The sequence below is a fragment of the Crocodylus siamensis genome, chromosome 1 (assembly GCF_052110815.1).
Source record: "Crocodylus siamensis isolate JL-2025a chromosome 1, ASM5211081v1, whole genome shotgun sequence".
NCBI lineage: Eukaryota > Metazoa > Chordata > Crocodylia > Crocodylidae > Crocodylus > Crocodylus siamensis.
In genome coordinates, this window is record NC_143395.1 from 395530876 (window position 1) to 395557758 (window position 26883).

Sequence of the window (26883 nt, forward strand, 5' to 3'; positions counted from 1 at the left end):
GGCCCCTAAAAAATTTAGAAAATTAATATTTATCTGCCCCTGGCTGCCTGTCATGTGGCCCTCGATGGCTTGCCAAAACTCAGTAAGTGGTCCTCCGCCCAAAATAACTGCCCGTCCCTGGTCTAAGGCCTAGATTTGTGTGACAGGGTGAGTTCTCCTGGAAACACAGAATGTTTTTAATGCCTAGGAAGCATGGCATTAGGGTGACCACCCAACCCTAATTGGGCAGGACAGTCCCAGAACAGGAACTTCAAGTTCCAGTCCCAGGTTGCATGACTCTAGGACAGCACTTGTCTTGGATTTGCAATGCCATGCAGGGATCTGCAGGAAACAGGAGGTCTCCCCTTGCAGGCTGGCAGCATTCCAGCCTACAAGGGGCTGCCAGGAGCAAGATGCAGGGGGTGCCATGTGAATGTGCATGCCTGCACACATGCATATGGCCAGGAACACACCCAGGCAGCTGAAGAGCAGCTCCCTGCAGGTAAGTCTATGGGGGGAAGGGGTAAACTGGGGGTGGGAGTGCATGTGCATGTGACCAGCCTTTCCCTTTTGAAAAGGTGGTCACCCTTTGTGACATTCCAGGAGACTACCTCATTGAGGCAGCAGAGATTTCTTGGTGTGGCAGGAAGTTCCTGTTGTCTGCTGCCTCACCCAAACCATCATCTCCTTGGATGCTATACTTCCAGGATACTCTATAATCCCAGTGTCATGGAGAGAGAGCAGAGGGGGGAGAATCTCCGAGGAACAGGGTGAACACTCCCATAATTACTTCAGGAGATCAGAGGACAGCTGCTGGTAAGTGCAGCAGGAAGCTGCATTTCCAGAGTGAGTGTTCACTTTAGAACACTACGGCCCTGGACAGGGGCAGCCCAGGGGAGAACCCAGCACCTGGAAGCCAGGGACAGAGAAGCACCCTCCCCGCACCACACCCCCGAAACTGATCAGCCAAGGAAAAGGCAAAATACAGGCACCAGGGAGAAGGTATAAGGAAATTGGAGGATCCCTGACGAAGCAAGTACGGAAGCAGAATTTGGAGCAGCAGGGTCCAGACAAGCAGGAGCCTGCCTACCAAAGAAGATGGGAGCAAAGGCGAATGGGGAACAGCAAGAGAGCTCAGCCCTCTTGAAAAGTATGACCCCTAGGGACTGCCTGTTCAACCTGCAGGTAATGAGGTCAGGGTTGGGTTTTTTCCTTCCTTTGGCCTTTTCGCTTTTGTCAGAAAGAAGTATTCATTGTTTTCCTTTACTGGGGTTTTTGGGAGGGTGATTCATGGACTTGGGTGTGGTCAGGTCGGGGTGTAGGAGATGGAAGAGCCCCATTAAAAATCTATCTGGCTGGGTGGTCCAGAACAGTGGCTTTTTCTCCTCCTTGGTTGTGACAGCTGAAAATTATGTCTGTCATAAAGGTGCTTGCTGAGCACTCTGTGAGGATTAGACCAGGTGTTATTTTGTTGTTTGCTTAGATATTAAGCTGCATGTTGCCGCTGAGTTTAATTAAAGTAAAAAGTTAGTGAGACCTTGTAATTAGTGAGGCCTTGTAAGATTAATAAGGCCTTAAAAGTAGTAAGGCCTTGTATGTAGTGGTGCAGTTAAAATTAACCTTATCAGAAAAATGCAAAGGCTTGTACTGCTATTAATCAGTCATAAAGGAAAGTTCATCAGGAGTGGCTATAAGTCCACAGCGTAGCTCAGAAGTTATAAATTAGCTAGCACATCAAAAAATTATCAGAAGGAAGATGCAGCTCTGTGAAAGAAGCTACTAATTTAAGATTAGCTGCTGACCTGAATTCAGTGGGCCAATGGATCTCAAAGAGCCCAAAGATTGAATACCAGAGTCCTTCTCGATACCCCTCGGACAGCACAGATAGGGGACGCCTGACTTCGCTAAGCTTTACAAGAAAGGAACTTGTCATACGTCAGGCATCAGGGGGACTGCCAATTAATGCTGACGCAAATTGTTATTGTCTCTCATTGTTGTTTTGTTACTACACATAGTTGTGTTTTTGTTAAGTCAATAAACCTTTCTTGCCTTTTACTCCCGACCACATTCTCAATCCCAAACCCTCTGCTGGTGGCTGAGACACTTGGTAAGAACCTCCTGCTGAATTTTCTCAGAAACATCAAAGACATGGCAGGCAAGAAGATAATATCAGGGAGAGGCGGGGGTAATTTTTCATACCTCCTTCGCCTGCTAGTATAGAGGGGGAGAGATGTCATGCAACCCCTATAACACCAATATTTGACACCCAAGAAGACTTATTCTGACACATAGTTGGCCATGACTCTGAAAACTCTATGGTTCTACATTCTGCCTTCCAAAAATAATGTCTGTGTTTTAATTGGATGTATATTTTATGCAAGAAAATATGGTAGTTTCTGAGAGCCTGATTTTGCATCAGAGACAGTTACCATCATGATGATCATATGTCCCAATGAGGGTCAGATATGAGCTGGTTGGGTTGTGGGGGAGGATAGAGAACAAAGTAGACAGCCTTCTGGGAAGAACTTCATTATTTAGCAGATAAATCTTCAGAAAGCAAAGTTCTATTACTCCACTACCTTTCATGTGATGACACATACACACACGCAAAAACATTTTAGTATGTCACTTTTGTACGAGACTCTAGCCTACAAAGTTACTGTATGAAACATTCTGCAAACTTCCTATTGCCCAAAACACACCAAATGGATCCAGACTATGCCAGGGCAAGAAATGTAAAACCTGCCAATGTATCTCCACCACTCCCACAATAACTACACCCCACAACAGAACCATCACCATTCCTGGATCTTATACCTGCACCTCCAGAAGTGTAATACATCTCATGAAGTGCACTAAGTGTCCTGATGGAAAACATGTAGGAAAAACCAAACAACAACTGCCTACAAGAGTGAACACGCACTGAAGATCCATCAAAGATAAAAACACCCAATTACCTGTGGGTACACACTTCTCACAAGACAATCATCACTCTCTCTCCAATCTCTCAGTTCTAATACTCAAAGGGAATTTACACAAAACCTTTCATAGACAAGCCTATGAACTTCACTGCATAAATCTACTGGATACAAAAATCATGGACTAAATACAGACATTGGATTTATGACACATTATAACCTGCCTGCCATCTGATAACCCCAGGTAACCTCTCTACATTTTACCAGCTACATTCTATCACCAGGTCAAGACTCCCCACTTTTCACTCGCCACCTACCTGTCTCGCACCCATGGCCTCTGATCCTCACTGCCATGCATTTGCATTTTCAGAGACCTGAATATTGGCTTCTATTCCATCCAGGAGAACACAAAACAATAGCAGACTCTCCCTATACCTGAAGGGTGTTTGTGCCTGAAAGCTTGCAAAGAACAATTTTATTTAGTTAGTTTAATAAAGATATCACCTTTACCCAAAGAACCTTGTCTGTGTGAAACACTGGCAGTTATCTTACACTTTGATATTTACAGATATGTCCAATGTACAACTGACCCCAATATCATTTATTCACTGTCAATTTACATTGTTTTACCCTTGTGTAATATCAAAGATGAATGCCAGTAATTGATTGCAAAATTCTGAACCTTCATAAAGCAATATTATTGGTTCTTTGCCATCCGCCATTTGTGAAGAAAAACAAGATCATCATTTGAAAGATGGAAAAAAATGCAACCATCAGGAATAGAAAGACAAACTTAATATTACACCTTCATCCCCATGCTTATCTAAGTTATACTAACACATCAGCACAGCATCATCCATCTTGCTATATGATGGTCCTTCACACAAATAACATTTTGTCCAGTGTAACTATTCAATTGTAAAGAAGTACATTATAATTGATTTGCATGTCACTGTAATCAATAGTCACATCCTAATATTAATTAGTAATATTACTGTTCTTTTAATACTGCTGTCAAGTGTATTTCAGAATGGAGACACCAATGACAATTATCTCTGATACAATATTTGTTTGTTAAGGGAAGTGACTAAGAACTGAGGATCTTTATTTACTGAACACAATTTGTTTCCAGCTTTTAAAAACACTTGTTCAAATTCTTCATAGTACAAGTTCTTTGATGGTCAGTGAACTATAATATTTGGTTATCTTTCATTGGGAGATCAATGGTACTTATTTCAAGGGACCAAGAATGTATTACAACCTGCCTGTAAAATGTCTAATGAATTTGGAAACAAAATTGTGAAAAATGGCTACAAAAACTGGTATATTAAATTTTAATAATCTTCAATGGGGGGTGGCAAAAAGGGGGAGAGTGAGGAAGAGGGAAGAAAAGATGCTGAAATATGATACTGAGAGTAGATTTCTACTATCTCTTTCAGAAATATCAAAAGTAAGCCTTTTGTACGACATCTTTCCTGATTTAATCTAAAAGTACCAAGAATAAAATAAGAACTTGCCTCAGACTAGAGGTCCCTTCCAGCCCTATATCTCTATGAATCTATGAAACCCATTATGCGCAGTAAGGGAGAACAATTAGATACCTGAAGGGGAAGAAACTTATGGATCAAAATAACCTTAAAACCAAGTACCCTATTTCTTGTTCATAATCCCCAAAATATAATTTTCATTTTATCATGGCTATCACATCCTCATCAGTGCTAACAGTAAAAACTTACTTTCATGTAGTCAAAGCAAAAGCTAAGGCTTCAATGTTTAGTGAACATGAAAAGACCTATCTTTATCCAGGAATCAGACTGTGTTAGTTTGAATGCATGCAGTTATTTATCTGGGAATGTTTTCTCATCTCTTAATCTCACAGGGAATGCTTATGCTTGATACTGCATAGCTTCATCTCTCTATGGCCAATTTCTCTAATTAAGAATAGTATAGATGATACACATGTTGCAAGTGTTTAGTATTCACAAATGGTAAAATTCATGAAGTGCTTCCATAAGAAGATGAATAGAAAAAATAATGGAAAGTCTTACCTTTCCATATAAATATGCCTAAAATTTCTCAGTCAAGTAATGAGTATTCGTCATACCATGGTATATGCAGGTATTGAATCCTACCCCAAGAAACAGATATAGACTCTTTCAAATACAGAAGAAAAATCCATAACTTGTAGGACATAGTACAGGAGTTTCAACAATTTGCAAAGTAAAATATTTGCACTTATGAATACTGCCCTGTTATACAATATCTGAATATATATTGAAAGAAGAAACAATTCTTTTAAAAGTTGCATATCAGCATTTAAAAACTTTAACATTCACAAAGGCTTGCAATTGCAGTGGTATGATGTTATGTACATAGAGGTCAAAAATATATTCACAGACAACATCTTCCTTCTCTACAATACCTGGGCCCTTCTCTATAATTACTCCCCTGCCCCACCCCTCCACCCAAAAACAAACAAAGCCTAACAAAGGACAACACTGGCAACCTCTATTAATATAAATAATCTAGGTGCAATAAATTTTTATTAGTTCAACAAAACAGGAATAAACTGTGGATTAATTCAGGATCACTCCACTGGATACCAAACTGCCAAACAGGTCCTGCAGAAAACTTTCACCAATTTAGATACATTATTAAACATTTAACCTGGCTCCCAAATGCCAGCTAAGATAGATTTTTCATTCAACTACCAAAAAGTAAGTTTCGAAAAAGAAAACAATTGTAAGGAAGAGTGCTAGTCTGTCCTACCTTATTTTGTGAACACATTTAAAAAAAAACCCAACAAATAATTGTGTAAGAAGTTAGGGACTAGAAGACTAAATAGAATTATGCAAGGTTGCGGATGAGCGTACATGCACTGGGGTATCACTATTTAGTGGACTTTAAGGTGGCAATACAAGAAAGCAACAAAAACAACAAAGTTTATTAGGTTCTTTTCCCCCTACAACATAAATACCTTTCAGGATAGAAAACTGTCTGCTAACAACTGGTATCCTGGGAAAGGCAACAGGCCTCAGCTTCTATTTGGAGTTGGAGAATTCCTAATATCTCTTTCAGAGAAAAAGGATACACAGAGGTATCCATGGATGACTGAAACTTATGTTTTGATTCCATGAATAGTAGCTCTGCTTCGCTTGCATTAGAAACCATAGATAAACATACAGATATATCACAAGAGAACCAGAGAGTTAACACAATATAAATAGTTCTGGGGTATAAAATACAAAGTAAAAAAAAAATATTAATTTCACATCACCATTAAAGAATAAAGTTCCACAAACAAAGTAAACATGAAGCTCCCTTGTAACTAGCCCTTACAGCTTTCCAACACAGACTACAAATCTTGACAAACCACTACCGATCCACTAGCATGGCTGCCAGAATGTCATCCATCTGGACCATCACCAACGCTATCTTGTTATGAATAAAAATAATCTGAATTTCTACCCTGTCCCAGTTATTAATTTGGCCAAGAAACCACAATGTTATCCCCATTCTCTATACACTCTCCAGAACTCCATACAATTGGTCAAAATTACTGTTAACTTTCTGGTATCTGATAGAGATGCATTGATACATCAGTCCCATACCAGACTGGCATCAATATAAGGAAAACTGACAGTATCAGCAATCAACTTTTTATCTCTGATGTGGCTAATAATGTTGCTGAAAAATGCCCTGTGCATGCGCACAGCCACAGCACGGCACAGCACACAGGTGACCAGGAATGCAGCCTCACAGCATGGAAAGCAGCATTGGGCTGGTAAGTCTGGTATGGGGGAAGGGAAGGGGCATGGGGGGGCAGACCAAGGCACCCACCAGGCAGGGCGAGGCATGGGATGGAGCTGTGAGGTTCTCATCCAGGTGGTGCGGGGGGGGGCTCCCGCCACATGCGCACCTCATGGGGGCATGAGCAATGTGTGCCCAGAGATTGGCACATGGGGCAAGAGCAAGTTGTCACTGCAGGCTTGGGCCAGGGCAGTGCCAGGCTCTTCCCAGTAAAGGGGCTAGGCCGGGGTTGCCTTGAAGGCAGGCAACGACAGCACTGGAAATGGGGCTATAGCTAATTTTGGAGTGGCTGAAGTCCCCCCCATAACCCCCTTTCCAGCACCGCCCCCACCCACCCTAAGCACTGCCCTGGCCCAACCCCCTACCAGGAAGAGCTCAGCGCAACCCCAGCCCACAGTGATAGCTTTCTCACAGCCTACACACAGATCCAAGAGCACCCACCCGCCATGCCCTTCTGGGGTGTGTGTAGTGGTGGAAGCTGCCACCCCCCCACCGCCGCACAATCCACTGGCGGCTCCATCCCATGCCCTGCCCCGACTGGGCAGTGCCTGCCCCTGCCCCAGCCACACTTCCTTCCTCATCAGGGGGGCCTTGGTCTTGTGATGACTGGCTAGTTCATTCAGCACTCTCGGATAGAGTTCATCCAGTCCTGCTGACTTATAGGTACCCAGCCTGTCTAGCTGCTCTTTCACCAGTTCTACATTGACTGATGGTAGGGAGCTCAAATATTGGTAGGGAGCTTATCAGCTCTACATTGACTGTTGGGCAGGGAGCAGGACAGGCAGATAAGGTCAGGACCAGGATCTTTGGGTGGTGACAGAGAAGGGCCAGGAGCTTGGGGCAAAGCTGCAATCTGCTCCCCACAGAGCCAGCGCTTGTTGTAAGGACATGCAGGTAGCACTGGGAAGAAGTTGCCACTGTGGGTGCAGCCACTGTGTTGCCCAGCCCTGATGTTGCACCCAGGAGGCCCAGCCACACGAGCCACAGCCCGAGCTGTCCCCCATGCCTGGACTGAGCAGTGCTGACGGACTTACCATGGTAAAATCCCTTGGTGGGTTGGATCCTGCCCACAGGCCATACTTTGCCTACCCTTGGTTAAGGGTAGCCCCTAGTCTGGGACACATGTCACATGTTGAATTAAGATGCAATTCAAACCAATGACAAAGATGTTCCTGGAGTCTGGGAAAATGCTCATTTAAACAAATAGCCAACAATTGTATCTTTCATTTGCTATTATATCATGCCATAAATCTGTGACAGGTACAGGTCGCATACACGTGTAAAGCTCTTATAATACCTCTACGAAATCCATACTGTATATTCTCTAAACAACCCATTTTCACTGAATTTACCATAACAAGATATGAGAGTCATTAGCATTTCCGCTTTTTAGATTTCCAAAAATTCTGAATTTTAATTGTATATGTATATGCCCTGCCAGCTGCCTAAGGGAGATATATATAGCCAAAATTTAAAGGTATTTGAGAAACAACAGATATATACAGCTCAATTTTTAAAAATATATTTAATAGTAAAAACACAAAATTAGAGGCAGTTAACATTTTTTTCAAACAAGAAAGTGTGCATTTCCCACACTATTCTATGAAATTTTCATAAATATTAATCCATTAATCCATTAAAATATTTTACTTTCATAAATGTTATAATCACAGTAGACAACATTTGCATAAAAGCAATGATTCTCAAACTTTTCAGACTTGAGGCAACACGCAGAAAATTCCAGCTCTCAACTTTCACATATTTTCTTTGACTACAAAGAAAATCAGAAATATCACAGCAGATCAAAATGCTTTTAAATACTATGGAATCCTACTTGAAATCTCTGAATTTTTCTTGTGAATCATGTTGGCACACATAGGAGTACTAATATGGTGTGCCACGCTGCAGCACTCTTGAAAAAATGTCACAGTACCCAAAGGTGCCATAGCAACTTGGTTAAGAATCACTAATCTGAGGCATCGATGAAGACTGAAAAATTGGTGGTTTAAAACTTTTTCAAAAAGCAGCTCATGCAACTTGATTCCAGAAAGCCTTCACATTATCATCTGTAGATAATGTCATTTGGACAGATAGAAATTTTGTTCAGCACTTTAGATAGGATGAATTTACCATGGGATTTTTTCACAATCTTAACTATGTAATCACTGCCATGGACCCATAATAATAAGGCATCTTTATACACATTGAAATATCATTAAAGACTTTAGAGGAAACCCTCCTAATAGTACTAAACAAACAAAACTAAATTTGAAAATATAATGAGGTTGGCAATTTTAAGATCTATGTAACAATATTCTTACCAAAGACATAAAGAAAGAGAAAAACACCGACAGCAAAATTCATCTTTACAAAGCCATCTTTGAGGACAAGCAAACATCAAGTCTGTAGGGTCATGTAAAGATGGGGGTAAATTCTAGGTCATTGCTTTAGGGAGATCAAAAATTGAAACATCCTATAAAAGTGCACAATATCACCCAGGCTCTAATAGACTAGGTTTTGATTCCTGTCAGTTTACCTTTTGCTCTTAGAAGCTGCTTTGATGCACATGACAATCCATCAGACCATGGATCCCTTGGAAGCTAGAAATCCCTTCTTTGAAGCTCCAAGTAAAATAAATCAGTTGTCAAACGTTTTGAACTCACTGGTTCTTCCTAAACAGCTTTCAATGCCTGCTTAATATCCAAACAATAAAATGCCCATCCTGACTACATTTAAGATTCAAGCAAAATGAAAACCATGATTGCACTAAATCATTTGATTTCAGAGTAATTCAAAGTGATTTTTTTAATCTATTAAACATTGATTGAATTGACAGAGGGTATTTAACTTTCAAGTACTGCATATTTTAGTTCAAATACACATATGCATTTAAATTTATCAAGTATAAAAATAATAAATAGAAGGCCAACGATGGCATGGGGGAAACACACAGATAAAAGAAATGACAAGCTATTACAAAATGAACTACAATTTTCCATAAAAGCAACTACAGATCATGGCAAGAAAGTGTTAACTAGAATAAAAACAGGGAAATATTTAGTGGCCCTGGAGACCACACTGCTTTTCTGCTTTGTGAATATATCAAAATTTATGAAAGGATAGCAGATGTTACCATCCACAATATCTCATGGGATTAATCTGCCTATGTCTTATATTTCTGTTTCAACTCATGAGTATACAATTTGTACTGTGGTATTTCTAGAGACACATTCCATCAAGACAATAAATAATATACAGTTTTTTTTTTTAATAAAATTAATTCTCAGGTTTAAACTTCCCAGCAAAGTTTACAGATTGCACTGTTCAAAAAAGGTATTTCAAAAACACTGATAGAGTCAGTACACAACAGAGTAAAGCAGTATGAATTGTTCTTCTAGCTACCAGTCACGGCAGGACTCAAACCATTTTAATATTTAGCTATCCACCTGCCAGCATTTCAGATCATGAGATGACAATATGAAAAATAAGTATGCTGGGGCTCAGTTAGGAAGAATTCAAACTCTCTGCAGTTTTTCCGCTGGCTTCGCTGGGGGTAGACTTAAGGAAAAATGGAAAGTTCCAGAGCAGATGCAAACTTATGGGTAAATCCAATGACCTACCCCTCAATTATCAGTACCAGATGCTTCAAGGAAAAGATGAAAAAACACTATAATGGAAAATGATTCATAAATTCTTAAATGATACATACCTTCCTCATACCTAATCCAATGGTTCTCAACTATTTTAGATTCCATAAGGATTCAGAGTTTAGCAGCACCCCACTTCAAAAACTAATATAAACAGATTATGAATATTACAACTGTAAATATTACATTATTTATTAATTACATTATATTTATATACAGTATACATATTGTAATAAGACCATAGCATTCTTTGCTTCAGGCTGTTCCCCTGGCTCTGCCTGGCCCTGCACACATTTAATGCCGATGTGATACCTGGATGCATCACACACAGGTCCAGGTTCTAGCTGGGAAGCAATAACTAGTGGGCCATTTTCTGTCCTTAGTTATTCCAGGATGATCCCCCCTGAACTCTAGTCTGAGGGCCAAAGTAGACCGGGCCTGGGGATGCCTGACTAGCAGGGATGACTTGCTGGGCTGCACACCTGAAGCATGGAGGATGCTGAGGGGGGCTCAAGGGGTAGGGGAATGCACGGGGATTAGTTGCCATTAGCATCCTTACAAAGAACTCATGGCATCCCAAGTGAGAACTACTACTGCAGTGGCTGTCTTATGTCTCAAATCATACAGATTTTTAATATATTACATAAAATTCTTTGCAATGCAATTACTCATATTAATGTCTAAAACATTCCTGACTACTGCAAAAAAAAATCTTACAATAGATACCGTGGAAACTTGCTAATTATATAGGACAAAACAATGCGTTTCTCTTTCATATTATCTACAGCTTTTCTTCCTAAATCTTGCTACCTCTATACAACCATTCCACACATCTCTCTCATATTCTTAATTGCTGGGGAGTATATTAGGCACGGCAAGCACACGGGAGTGAAAAAGCCACAGTATGACCATCAGCCTTCTCCACAAGTCTCACATTCCCTCATGATATATGCACTAGTCTCCTGCTCCTGTTCCTTTTGCCTTGAACATTTTAATAGCTCACTGGATGTGTCGCTACTGTTCAAGTTGTCATGTCGTCATGTCTGTCTTTATCTGGCATGGCCATCAGATGCCCAAGGCACATCCAGATGAGTCCAGTCATGCGGTATATGGTGCTGCAAAGGCATTTGCAGCACCATATACTTCACAGTCTGGTGTTCTCTGCTCTGCAAGGGCATGCTGCCCAAGCATGTACTGCTCCAGTTTCTTTTTTTCCCCGTGGTTTCTTTTGACCCTTGGATATCTAGGAGTTAAAAAAAAAAAAAAAACCAACCAGGGGAAAAAACAAACAAACAGTGCACACTCAGGCAGCATGCATTTCTAAAAAAACAGAGCTGGGCCACTAGGAACTGCGCTGTAGCTGCTGCCACTGCTGCAGTCCCAGAAGGCCCCCGGGCCTCCAGATAAGGCTGCCTGGGGCCAGCACAGTGCTGGCCCCAGCCTCCCCTACTGCCCCGGGGTAACTTGCCACGCACCAAAGCACACATGGCACAAGTGTTCCCTAGAGACAAGTAGCTGTTGCACAAAGTGCACCGCTGCTACTTGTCCCCAAGAAACCAAATGTCCACGCACATCTAGACACACTTCCAGTGGTCAAACAGTTATATTGTTTGATACCATGGGACTTTCAAAACATCCTTAAAAAGCTTTGAAAGATAATCACACTTCCTGCTAAGCTGTAGCTCTACAGCAGTTGACTGTTGGAAAATACAGCTTTCTCCAGATTCAGTCAACTGCCTGTTGCTGGTTTTACTGAAGCTAGAGTTATATCTACTCTGTGTTGATCTGGCTCTCCAACAATTAAACATGTCCTCCTTCCAGGTGAGTCCAAAACCAAATTGTTCAGCAGCATATGACCATTCCATGAAGCACTAAGCAGCCACTTTCTTAATGTTCTTGTTTTCAACTGGATGAGTAACAAGGCACTATAAAATCCGGTTCAGGTCATGGATGCAGGATATTTTTAGGAAACATTTTAAAGCCTGCTTCCCATTTGGGATGAGCAAAGCAATCCTAAAAAAAATATTACTCAGTTTCCCAGAAGAGCACTGGAGGTTGTTGCTGCCTTGAGATTCAGTATCTCAAGACTGGGCCCCAGAGATAGTCGCATAATAAGTTATATAATTGCTAGTAACATAGTGCCTGTCGCTTCATTATACATCCATTCTCACCATATAACTTGACACCCACGTAAGCAGATTGCAGTGATTGTGGTTTGCAGCATACCACCCCCACTCTCTCTTCCCTTCAATCTGAGAAGGCATTGTCATATGACTAATAAATATTAGTCCTAGAACAAAATAGACAGAGGCACATAACGCTAACCGTTTCAAATGCTGAAAATTGACTACTTTCCCATTCTCTGGGGAGTGGAAGGGCTTGTCTGCAGCCAGCCTTCTACTGCCAGGCCACCCCTTCTGGTCTTAACAGCCTGTTACGAGGGTCCTTTGGCAAAGGCATTTTAAAAGCCAACGTGCAAGTTGGCTGCTCCTTGGTTAGTTTCCAGCAGTGATTCCCAAAGGGTGTGTTGCAGCACGAGTGTGCCAATAAACACAACAGAACTGTGCTATTAAACCTAAATGCCCTGCCCCACCTATTCTACCCTGCCCTGCCCATCCCACCCACAGGTCATGCTTCTTTACCCCACCCCAGCCATGGGTTACTCCTCAGGGGTCACCCTTTCCCCCCATCTCCTGGCAGACCCTCAGTCCCCCACTAACCCTCCCATCCTGACTTATGTGATATCAGGCAGCCATTTCAAATTTATTTAACCTCCCCCTAATACCTACTTACCTTTATGCTCAGGTTTTTCAATTATTTTATGTTATTTATTTAAAATTAATCAAAAGCACTTCTTTATTTTTTTTATCATTCTTCCTAATACATTTTAAAAGATTTTGTCCTTATTTAAATAATCCTAGTGCCTAAATTTTATGGCAAGCATGCCAAAAATGACAGGGACCTAGTGTTCAATTCGAAGACAATTTTGACGTTGTGTCAGTGCTCAGTGCCACAGCCTGGCTCCTGGAGTGGAATTCAGAGCCCTTTGTCTTGTTTGCTACCTAAACTTTCTCTACTGTGAAGAGAGACTTCAAAGCAGAAATGTGCTGCTTGGGAACCCACCCAAGATAGCCAACATGAAATGTTCATGGGAAAAACATTTCAGGAAACCTTTTCAGGAAGTTAGGTACTCAAACACTGGGCACTTTGAGAGAGTTAGGCTCCTAAATAATTTCTTCAAAAATAAAGCTGAGTTTTTTTAAGAAAAAAAAAACAAAGGCAGAAAGAGGAGCAGTACAAATCCATCTCTCTTTTATACATAGCTCAGTAGTGAAAACAATCACCCCAGCAGTAAAAATCCTGGGTTCTAGCCCCTCCTCTACCTGAAGGTGGTTCAGAAGGAGTATTTAAGCATGTTACCCAATACCTGTTTAACCAATGATGTAGCATAAATGTCCTTGTAATAAAGGACTAGAATCCATATCTCCCCTAAGGCAAATGCCTTAATCCCAAAAATAAATCTTCAATTATTTTTGACAAAGTGGCTCACCTCCAACCAGAGAGTTAATGCCTCTGTTCCCACCCCAACTACCTCCAAAAAAAAAAAAAGTCTACAGCTGACTCCTAGAAAGTGATGGGAGTTCGCAGCCCCTCCAGTTGAGAAAAGCCTGAAACCCACATCCCTACATACTGGGTGAGTGCTCTAACAAGTGATTTATTGTACAAGAGCGGGGAGTCACTAGTCCCTTCCCTTCATCTTCCAATTTTGTTTCTAAATAAAAAAGTGACCATGTTTTCTGTGTAGAATACATATCTGAATAAACTGGAGCATGCCTAGCAGATTGGGCTTTGAAAGGCTTAGGTACAGGACTCAGGTGCAAGTCCTAGTTTGAAGACACTAGTCAGGTCCAGGTATGAGTAAGGAGCCAGGTACAACTTTGCTCCTCTCCCCCTACCCCTCCAAAAAAAGAGTCCTGGAGTTCTGGGAGTACAACAAAGCAGAGCATTAGGTATGTAAGGAACTTGAAAAAATGAAGGAATCTATTTTTTTTACCATCAGGTACCTACAAGATTAGGATCATGCCCCTGGCCTTAAGCATGTAAATTCTTCCTAACTCCCTCTTTGCACACCTGACTGCTTTTGTGAATCTCAACTCTAGTTCCTAGGAAGTGGGGTACCTTCCAATGTCCCAGTGAAAATCAGTTTAAATAAGCAGAACTATCAAGGCTTGAAAAACAGAAGAAATCAAAAGAACTGGTTATCTCACCTTCCAAACAAATACAAACCAGGTTGTAACACACATATCACATCTGGCTTCATATTTTAAAAATCCCATGAAGTGAGGTAGTTTCCACTAACTGCAGATTTCCACACATTTGTTACATTCCCAACTAAGTATGCATACCCTGAACATTTTACTTACTTAAACCTAGCTATAACAATCATATCATGTTTTACATTTTTAAAATAAAAATGATAGAAAAAAATATTGCAACTAAAGAGCAGAACACACATACCAATGCTAATTTCATCATCAGTTTCAGCATCTCCAATACATTCAAACTGAAAATCTTGAAGAGACTGGGAAAATTTTTGTACTGCCATGGATAAATCTACAATAAAAAAAAAACACACAAACAAGATGTTAAATTATTTGGAATAACTATATCAAAGAGCGTGCAAATTTTTACATACCTATTTTATTTACAAGATATCCTAGTATCCTTTTTGAAAAGTAATCTCACACAAATTAAAAGCAGAATGCTGACCAGTCAGACCAGCTCCAAAAGCTAATGAAAAAAATATATTAAATTCCTGATCCCAAGCACAATAAAGAGAACTGCATTCACGCTGACAAACAAATATCAGTTCTCTTAAATTCCTTAAAGAGAAGAAATTGATATGGGGTCTGAAGGTTTACACTGGCAGCAGCACAATGTAAGCAAGCAAGGATATGTACATAAGGGCCGCAGAACTGGACTCAATCAGTTCTAGGGGCAGTATCTTAATATATTTCTTCCAGACCTCCATCTCTATAGAATACACAATTAACATATAATATTCTGCAATTTTTTTTTAAAATAAGGAAATGAAATATATATGTTTTGTGCCATTTGCCACTCAACTAAAAAGCCCACAGATAAAGAACGTTGTTTTTGAGTCACACACACAGATCTTCAGTTTCAATTAAGCTAAAACTTAACAGCAAAACGTTTGATCTTAACAGTAGGCACGTTCTAGTACAAAGTATTCATAAATATAAATGACCAAAACACTCTCAAAAATTCTTTAAGAAAAATACATGGTGAGCACACCTATATTAAAACAAGATGAATCACAGTTGTGTCAGTCTAGACAAAATGCTGCATAATGACTATTCTCTACAGTCCCTGGAATATATTAGGAGTATCAATGTGGAAGTTAAAAAATGAGGAGAAAATATAGATTCATATCTGAAAAACCTAGAAAAAAAGCTTCAGTATGGACAGGAAATTAGCCAAAACCTATATGACCATTTTTTCCAAAGCATCACTGGTGCATTTAAATCTGATTACAAAGCCCCAGAGAGTTTTATGCTTCTAAAATTACATGCATTTATTAAGTGCGTACAAGGAGCTCCTTATTGTATAGCATGTGAAATACAAACAGATCTTCTCCTGAAGAAATCTAGAACATAAATGCATGGATAATGTTGGTATGGGCTCTCAAATTTTCCCCATGCCTCAGTTAATTTTGAGGCTGAAATATGCAGAATATATCACTATGTTCAATGAAAACGGTGTGCGCAAAGTTTTAGACAGTTACAAATCAGGAACAAACAATGCCCTACCAGGATGCTGCCCCCTATTCATGCTCTGTATCTACTTCTTTCTTACTGGCCTGTGGCTATCAGGCATCAAATTAATGAAATGACACCCCTTATCTCAACCTCCCATTATTCATTAGCTTTTACTTGAAGCATTGTTGTGCAGCAGTCCAAAAAAGAATTAAGACTCTTTCATATTGTGTTTATCCGCAAAAGTACTTTTTGGTAAATAAGGGAGAAAAGAGTTTGGAGACTAACCAATCTTTCATTTGGATAATATTTTTTTCCCTATTGGCAAGTCATTTACTCTCCTAGGAGAATTTGGTTTAAAAACGAAAACAAAAAAACCCCAAAACTACAAAAGTTTTTAAATAAGTATCTGTCCTGATTGTTTAACATTTTTCAAAACATGGGAACTGAAGTTGCTATGAAGTAAGACAAGCCAATAAATCAGAATTATGAACCAGTATGTATACTCTTTAAAAACAAAATCTGGAAAAGCAATTTTTTTGAAACTTTTATCCTTTCGTACCTATAGTCCAACTATAAGGGTTTTTTTACTATTATTTATATCCAGCAGAAAACACCACTGTTTGCATTTCCTTTCAATGAACATAAGCAACCTAAGAAAGTTTTCCCAGATGTGAAGTCTCGTAATCTTACTCTTATAAATTCAGCTTCATCTTCTTTGACTAACTCTCCACCATAACACAATGGCATTTGTAGCTTCAAGAGTACAAACTGAATTACTGTTACTAACAACAGAGGCTTATCTAGTAGTCCCCAGATATTCTGAGCTACTGTGCTATCTTCATAATGTTCTGTGCAACGTATGTTTTCTCTTAAGAAAGGCAGAGTTAAATATACACTTGTGAATGTGCTGTACACTTAGCGAATGTGTCTTATTCTTAGGTGTATGGAATTTATCTAGCATTAGTAATGTATTATTTTAACAACTTAGATGTTCTGCTTTGTATACCTGAAAGTAGAGCTTCTGTAGTGGAAGAAGCTAAAAACAATCTGCATAAAAGCTGAATCATATTACCCTTTGGTGTCATCTTTTAAACACTGCTGTATAATTTTACGAGTCAACTGTACTGTGAATAGTAGGAGCAAAATCACAGTGGGAGTGTAGTCCTGGAAGAGCAAGGGACAAAAAAAATTACTGGCTTCTTTTTAAGCCCTCTATAAAAGAGTTGCATGCAAGCAAGCAGCCTAGCCTCTTATGAAGCTTAATGTTTCTAATGGCCTTGCCACACGGGACACTTAGTATGTGTTAATCTGTGCAGCATTAAAAGTTAGAAAGTGCCCTGACTGGTCGCACAGTAATGTTTACTATGTGCATGTTTGAGGTCAGCTTGTTGATTGTCAGCCCCAGGCCCTGCACTGCGCAGGAGTCTTGAACCAGCTCCAGCCAACTGCTGGTCCCAACCCCAGGATCCTCTGGCACTGCAAGCAGCTGTCTTTCAGCTTCATCTTGGAGGAGCCTGACAAGTGAAAGATCCAGGATCCTTCCTCCAGACATGTGTTGCTTTCCTCATTCAACCTGGAGGCTTGGTACATCAGAGGAGGCTCTGGCTGATTTCATGATTGGGCAAGGACCACAAATTGCTCGTGTGATCTCTGTAGAGCAATCGATTGGTAGATGAACATGTATTACTTAACGTGATCTGGAGATACTCCTCGCACAAGAAGTCATAACTTTGCTAGGATATGAGCATGCTTAGCATGTGTTTTACTGCTTGAAGGCACAGTCGCTCATGTTTTAAGTACATTTAACATATTCTAAGTATAACACGAGACATGGCCCAAAAGGAACAAGGTTCTAAAAAGAAATAACTATATGAATAATATATGTACATAACAATCAATTGCCATTGCAAAGAGAACAATTATACTAAATCTCTGACTTGGGCATTAACTCACTGCTTGAATTGTACCTAAATTTGGGACCAACTTGTGGCCAGCTGTGTGGGTGTACCAGGGAGGGAAAAGGTGTGTATAACGTCCCCCACCCTTCTTTCCCCAACAGAGCCATAGGCAGCAGGTAACTCCCATGTAAATTAAAAGAAGATTAGTAGTAAAGTACAAAATGGGCACCGCTCTACACTAAATCCTGGTTTAGATACAGCCACACAATAATTGTTGTTTTGATGTCTCAGCCCATCTGAATTCAAAACAAATGACCGTGAGAAAAGGATAGACAAAGGAGAAAGAAAAAGCTGAAAGATCAGAGCCATTGCTTTCCTAGGAATTCAAGAAGATGATGTTTCTATCAGCAACTTACCTTTTAAAAAACATTTACAGTCTGGAGACCAAGACTGCTGCTGTAGCTGAAGCAATGGGGGAAGTGACACATGGATAACCGGGCTGGGGGCGAAAATTAACTTGTTGCAGGCCACATGCAGCTTACAGGTCACCAGCTGCACAGCCCTGAGAGAAAAGCACTGAAAGAATATCATGCCTGAATTTGGTTTGCTAAACCAATAAATCAATTTAATACATAAATGAAGTACTGACTACAGAAATACTTTGTTTCTGTTCTGCAGAAAAGCTTTTGCCATGCAGTAATTGCACTGGTTCTAGATCAGGAAATGGGCAGGGAGATTATTTTTAGTGCGAAGTTCAGAAACTGACTAGGAACTGAAAAAGCAGAAGAGATGCATTTTATTCATAGATTAGAAAAGGAAATACATTTTTAAAAGGATGATATCTACCAATTCAAAATCCTAAGGGACTTAATGCTAAATTTTCTAAGATATTTAAGCACTTATGCTACATACAGGCATTCAAGAAGCCAGCAGCAGAAGGGCTCTATCTTTTGAGCTTTACTCGAAGTGCCCACTTAGGTCTGAAGGAGGCAGAACATACTTTGGCCCAGAGGAGGGAAAAATATGGCTCGTGGGCCAGATCCGACCCATGGGAGGCAACCACCAATTGATTTGATCAGGCCCGCAGCTGCCCCCACAGTACTCTGCAGGGGGCCAAGCCCTGCCTACAGCAGCCAGCACTGTGCTCCTGCCCATGCCCACCCACCCTACCCTAGCCAGTGCACACAACTTCACAGCAAGGCTGCTCCCAGTACAGCTGTAATGTGTTACGTATTACATTAAGTAATACATAGACATGCACACAGCTTCACGCTGCGGTGCTCGGGGGGGAAGGGGGGGAAGCTGCAGCCAGGCGGCTCCTGCCCCAGCACATGAAGCTCCACCCGCGGGCAGCTGAGTTGGAAGGCAGCAGGGATTTGGAGATGGAGTACTGCACAGAGACTCGTAACAGGCTGCGCAACTTGCACACACTATCCCCTGCACTCTCCAGCATTAGACCAGAGTGACATAAGAAGACAGACCATAAACCCAGGTGTGGGCAATAATTACAGTTGGCAGGCCACTTAACGAGTTTTGATGAGCTGTCAAGGGCCACACACACAAAATCTTTCAGAAAATATCATTTTAACAAATTACAGATAAAAAACAAACCATATACTAAAAATCACACTTCTACAACAATGCAGTTTATTTTTATTTCAAAAAATATATTTGTGCTGATTTTTTTTTAGTAGCGTATATAGAGGTGATTGCCTAATAGCTCAAAATAGCCTTACTTTTGTATATTCTGTGTTGTGGGGCGGGGTGAAGGGTTGGTGGGAGAAGTGAGGGGGGGATGGGTGTGTGCATGTGTTCGGGGTGCTGCCCACATGCTAGGTCCTGGAAGCCAGCTAGGGGAGTGGGGGGAAGGCTAGAGGCCTGGTGTAACAGAGCTCACCTGGGCAGTGCAGTGCATGTGCAGTTCACACCCCCTCATCTGGCCCACAGCTGGCCTGTGAGCAACTCCTGGCATACTTCTACCCACACCCACCTGGGCAGCTCCTGCCCCAGTACATGGGGTTCCTGCTTCAGCTCCCAGCAGCCTTCCACCCACTTGGCTGCCTGCAGGTAGCTGCTCATCACGCTCGGTGGCCAGGAGCTGGATCTGGAGCCCCATGCTCTGGGGCAGGAGCCCCTGGCTACAGGTTCCCTTCCATCTGGCTGGCCAGTGAGGTGCCTGGTGTTCACTTCCACGACCATCCCCACTTGTGCATGCTACCTGCTGCCACAAACAGCCCAGCAGGGGCAAGATGAGGAGGAGCCACTGGAGTGGGAGGGCCAACCAGTATCCAGATGGGTGCAGCAGCAGCATAAGCAGCAGTGCAAGGAAGCTGAGCACCCTGGCCAGGGCTGGGACCCTGCCATCGGCATGTATGAGGTGGGAGTGTGGCATGGGCTGCCCAGGCAGGAGGTAAGTGGGGTGCCACAATGCTCCATGGGATTTCAGCAGAATGCAACCTACCATGAGATGTGGTCCAGATGTTCATGACTGGCACTCTAACCTACAACACTTAAGTCTGATACCACATCCATCCAGGGATATCTTGAAGTGGGTTCCACCATTTCCACAGTACTCTATGCACCCCAATTGTCTGTTCAGTTATGGCTGTAGAGCACTTTCTGAACACTTACCATGCTATAAGTGTAACTTCTGTACCTTGCCTTAAAGATCCAGTGGTATTTTCAAATGCATCTACATACATCAAGTGCCTGGAGTCTCATCAATATTTGTTTCATGAAAGCAAAGTCCCATTCTTCAGATAAATTTTGATATTTTTCAGATGTGCCTCTTTTTTTCAAGTGTTATTGCTCCAAGAAATACAGAAGAGTTAAGGATGTTTTGTAGTATCTTTTATTGGCCCAAACACAAAGTTTAGAGCACAGCTGGGCCAGCTTTTGGGTAAAAAGTGCCCTTCCTCAAACTCACCCCATGCCTTGGGTCAGATCCAGGATACAGGGCTGTTTGGTGGGCTGGACATAGCTTGGGATATGGGATGAGTTTAACATCCCTGAAGTACAGGATACATAAATTCTATCTTTTTTGAGATTGTCACTGCTCTTTGGACAGGGTTTGAATGTTTAAGAAAAGGGGGCTACTTCTTTCATTAAAATTTACGAATTTATACTAATCACATTCATAAGGCTGAATTAAAATTACAATGCTAGCATATGTTACAGAACTCCCAACTTCAAATACATAATTCAGACGATTGGAGGAAATAGTTGCTATTCTAGTGAATACTAATTATACACACACACACACACACACACATACATATATACACACACACACACGCACAAAATGTGTGTATACACACACACACAGAATGTTGATAGATAGATACCTCAATCTCTATCTCAATATAGATATACATAGACATCCAGCTACCCACAACTAAGGTATCTAACAGCTATAGTCTGGTCCAATCAAAAAGGCATGAACAATATTATTTTATCTTCTGTATATGTCCCGGAAAGAAATGTGAAGGAAGAAAGGGGATAGAAAAAAAAGGACAGGAATTATGCCCAGCTTTGAAAGAAGTTATTCGCTAATAACAGGAATCTGACAGAGGGGGACTTTAAGGCACGACAGCTTTTTTCCAGATGCAAATTAATCAATCAAAAGCCCAAAATGATGTGTGATGAGCAAAATATGTTAATCATATGTGATGTTCATGAATCCATGGTTTTCTCTGATTAAAAAACAATCCTCAATTTTTGGATTAGAAAAAGTAACCCAAAATTCATATTTCCATGAACAAAATGAAGCATTGTATTACTATAATCTATATTACTATATATATATATATATATATATATATACACACACACATACTGGTGTTTCATTTTGATCATGGAAAAATGTGGATTTTGGGTTACTTTTTTTAATTCAAAAATTGGGATTTTTTTTTTTTAATCGGAGAAAACCAGGATCCCTGGTAATGTTCCTCTTTCTTGGGCAAAATAGGAATGCTGCCTAAGACATGAGATTTTTTTCTTTTGGGCAAGGCTAATCATCATCCTAAAAACTAGGAAGAGCACTATCAGGGAAACTGACTGACAGTCAGAGCAGGTCTACTATCTATAGACACACAAGAGTGTTCTTCTAAGATTGCAATGAAGGATGTCAAATGGTAGATGCCATACTCAGTTTTCTGATACCCATTCTCTGGACTGAAACAGGAAGATTACTTCAGGAAGACAAGTTATCTTCTTAACATTCACCAAATGTGGGAATAGAGAATTTACAACTAGAGGTAGATCTGCCAATAACTGGCATGGATAACACATGGAAAGATATGGGCTAGATATCATTTGAATTGCGCACTGAACTGTGATCAATGACGTATGTCTGCATGCATGAGATCAGAATTCTTTAATTGGATTTTTGTTTCTCCTCTGTCACTTTTGCTTAAGGTCATCTTCATTTTTGTTAACATTTCCCCCCAGATGAAACCGGGCACCCAGCACTCATTGTTGGCCCAGGACGAGGATCTGGTTTTCCCCTCATACCAAGTATCTGCATTGCCCTGAATCAATGAAACTCTAGAAATTGTACCACCCTCTCCACTTGCTTCAGCTTGTTCTTTGCATGGAACCGTGGATCAGAAAAAATGTCCAGAAAGAGATGAGCAAATTTCCTTTTTCACTTTTCAAAGTCAATATTATTCTTACCAAGATACTGACAAGAGATTTTGTGAGTACTTGTCAGATCAAATATTAATAATAGAACTGAAAAAAGAAAAAAAAATGCTATCTGGGAAATATAAGGATCGTCTGAGAATGGTGAAATGGGAATGCTTTGAAGACAAGCCTCCTTCAGGAATTCACACAAACATTTCAGACATGGCTCTGCTCTTTTTTACCCTAGAATTTCTGAGGCTAGAAATAGAGTATTACAAAGTGTTCTTCATCCTAATCTTAAGAAGATGGATGACTTCATTCTTGTTGTAGCCTTTCCATAGTTTACTGAGACTGGAAATCAGACAAAGCTGTTACTGAAATTCTTGCATAGTTCCATAGGGTACCCCACTCCCCCCGCCTGGAAAATGTCAAGTAACCTAATTTAATCAAAGCTTTATGTGAGACCCTTTTGCTTACAGACTGAAAGAGCCTGGTACCAATCAGGGTAGAGGATCTTACCTCTAGATAGGACTGGCTGAGTGCCCTGCACATAGCTCTGGGGCAGCAAAAGGTCAGCTACTGACCCTACACTTAATTCTGGCAGCCACTTACACATAGACATTTTCTCCTGTTGTACTTCATGGACTACTTCAACTTGCCATATGACCTGTATTCCTTTCTACAATGCCTGGAAGGGACTAGGATCATAAACTGTTTTTTCAGGTGATTCTAAATAGCTCCAGTTTTCTATGAAGTTTGCCATTTTAAATCATTATGATAACTGGGAACAAAAAAATGAGTTTGATTCCCATATCCCCCCATGCCAGAGAGAACCCAGAGGTCACACAATACTTAAACTGAAAGCAATCGTATTTATACTATTGCTCTCCCATATTAGTACTGCTTATGAAAGCACTTACAGGAACTTAACATGTCAGAGGACAGTTCCCTCCTCACCCCCCGCCATGCCAGTACTGACTATTCTCAGAGATAACAGAGGAATAAGGTAGCAGCTACATGAACTTGGCTGCCTACAAAAGGGCCTGTATAATAATAAAGCCCTTATTTCAGTCAGGGACAGCAAGTTTTCTTGCTCCCCTACAAAAGAACAAGGCAAAATTGGGTGATTCCTTACAGACTCATTCAGAGAGGCATGAGCTTTCTTTCATACACTAGAGACTTTGTCAGATGTTATGAATGGACTTGCAGAGAGCAGGGATACCAAATGGGAAAATACCCCTCTCTTCAGTGGTGATGCAAGGTTACATTTGAACTGGTGCTCAGCAAGGAACATTCTGGTGATAAGATTGATGTCAGGAAGAGAGTAGAATAAAATATATCAATCAATCAATCACAGATGAATAGGCCTTTTATAGCCTTCCAGTTCTTCCACTTCTCCCATCCCTTTGCTATGAAGCAACCTGCATGGGAGAGAAGGCAGCACAAAACTGTGGCAGCCTGCAAAGAAGATAGGAATAATAACCTGGACTTTAAGGCATGGTGATCTGAAACAGTATTTGAGAATGCCTAGTCTGTTACTTAGACAGACTTTCTGGTAGACAAGGAAATCTCCATATACCTATTAGCACCTTCCAGATTGCAGGAGACAAAGGGCTCCAGCAGATGTTAATTTAGTTGTGCGATTCATTTTAACCTGAGTATCACAAATCTCACATTCTACCATGGCAGGATATGGGATTTCTGGGAGCTTGGATAAAATTCATCAGATTCCATTTGTATGACTGGCAGCATGTGGGAAGCTCAGCATTAGGGACCTAGCCCCCATGACAGGCTCTGCAGGCACCCAAAAATTTAAAAGATGTGACTGCAGCTTTATAATAATAAATCACTGCTTCCAATAATCAGAAATAAATCAGGAATCAACTGCAATTGGACACTTTCTTTCCTATTAGACTGAGGAAAAACTACCAATAACTTATGGGAAAAAAATGTTATATTCAACCTATTGAACCATTTATAATGCAGGGAAAACTTGGGAGGTTTTGTTTTGGTTTTTTGTGGGGTTTTTTATATATATATATATATATATATATATATATATATATATATATATATATACACACACACACACATACACATTGAACATGCCATTTTCCCTCATTTCTTTAGCCTCAGTTTGTATTCAGTTGTATACTATGACTATATTTTGAATTATTATAAATAAAAAATAGTTTAGAAATACAAATATAATTGAAAAAGCAATGGAGAGGTTGTGGAATCTCCATCCTTGGAGGTTTTTAAGACCCAGCTAGACAAAGCCTTGACTGGGATGATAGAGTTGAGGACAGTCCTAGATGACTTCCTAAGGTCCCTTCCAACCCTAATTTTCTATGATTCTACAAATACAGGTTATGTAAGTAAATAATGTGGTCTTTGGAAGTGCTAGCTGGATAGATGACATCTTCTATATTATTTTGGCATGTGTCTCTATTCAATGAGTCAGAAGACGTGCTCTTATATGTTGGGATTTCAACAGGAAAGCAAAAGCACACTAATTTTAAATATATGTTACAACAGAACTAGGGAAGTCAAGAAAGCTATTGACTGCAAGGGGCAAGGTTTAGTATAAGTTTAAACACCACCCTTCGGAAAAGCAATTTAGTTGCACAGATTCAATATCAAAGAAGGGTGTGAAGCTTTCAGAAGTTAGCAGGCACAGGTAGCCATTGGAAGAGTAAAGGATAAGCTGAGGTCATCTAAATGGGAGTCAAGCTGGTTTCATGGTTGATGCACGTGCACAGTGCCCCCTTTGTCCCCTTCCACATGCCCAGTGAGAATCTAGAACAATCTGTTCCCAACACACCAACACCAAAACTTTATGGCACCTGAAGTTTGCTTCAGGTGATAAAGGATTAACTATTAGGTTCCAATCAGTAACAGATTTCTCTTGACTGAACTCAGTCACCTGCAAAAACCATGTTAATATTCACTAATCTAGTAGATTATACACGATCCATAAATAAGGGAAGCTAAACTTTAAATCATCAGAAGTAAGGTGCATGAAATGCTCACTGTGGCTTAAGAGTCAGAAAGAAAATTTCAGACTACAAAAGAAGGAAGCTTCGGCTGAAACCATCTGGGACATACAGATAACACAAAGGATCACTGAGACATGGGCAGGAAAGTACAGACTGCTTTTACAGACACCATTGCAGATGTGCAGCAACATTACTGGAGTACTTTGTGATAATTAGATGATGGTTATAGTAGACTCACCTTTTAAGATATCCTTTCCTCTCCCTGCTCCCCCCCACCCCCATTCTTCCCGTCTCCCACAAAGAAACACAGGCAAACTAAACTGGTCACTTAAAATGAAGTTAATCACTGCTGGAAATTGCCTCCAGCCTTATAAAGAGGGAAAGCCAAGCTGGGGTAACAGATGAGCTCTCACCAATCCCCCGCTGTTGCAGTTAGATTATTACTGATGTGTCTGGAATAAAGACCAAAGAAGGGTGCAAGCACAGATCTTTCTGTCATATCAAGTCCTTATTAGTAAGTGACAATATGTGGTTGTCCGGTGCTCCAATACCTGTCCCATTCAGTTGTACACGCTTCACCCAAGCCAGATCTCAGGCACTTACAACCCAGCTTTGTAATCTCAAGAATGGAAGATTGAGCACATACTTCAGTGTGCTCAGTGAAAGGAACCAGGAACTGGCCAGTATTGCCAAAGTCTTAGCTGTATTCTCACACTAAAATGTAATGTACCTTATCCCATTATTTGCTCTGAGGATAGTCATTACTGGCATCAAGACAGCAGGGTGGGCAGGGGGAAAGGAGGGAACTGTTCTCTGACATGTTAAATTCCTTTGAATGCTTGTTTGACAAGGGAAATGAAACTCCTTTGGCCTCCCTGGGCTGCATTCAGACCATGGGACTCTTCCCAGGCCAGATCCAGGCCTGTCTATGGTGGCTGGGTGAGCAACAACAGTGTCAACTGCTGTGGGCAACTGAGCCACTTCTTTGGCTCAGAGAACCATAGAGGTTGACACTAGTGCATCTTGTCCTGCTCCACCAAAACAAATCTCCAATGGGTCTCCTTATCTAAAATTTGGGGACACGCCCCACCCCCATTCACCCTACTTTGAAATGCCCAGCCCCTTCAGCAGCCCCATAGGCAGAACAGTATGGCTCCATGGACTGTCTGACATCCCTGGTCTTGACCCTATGGAGGGTGAAAGAGTAGAAGTGAAAATATTTTAACTGA

General features: G+C 40.8%; 1 protein-coding gene across 2 annotated transcripts in view; it reads right to left on the bottom strand.

Annotated features, from left to right (window-relative positions):
* ARHGAP42 (Rho GTPase activating protein 42) overlaps positions 1-26883 on the bottom strand; it is a 313916-nt gene that overhangs the window by 238386 nt on the left and 48647 nt on the right. For both annotated transcript variants that reach the window (XM_090030242.1, XM_090030234.1), the window contains exon 2: positions 14873-14968. In XM_090030242.1, the coding sequence (XP_089886368.1) occupies positions 14873-14968 (96 nt within the window). The remainder of the gene's footprint in view (positions 1-14872; positions 14969-26883) is intronic.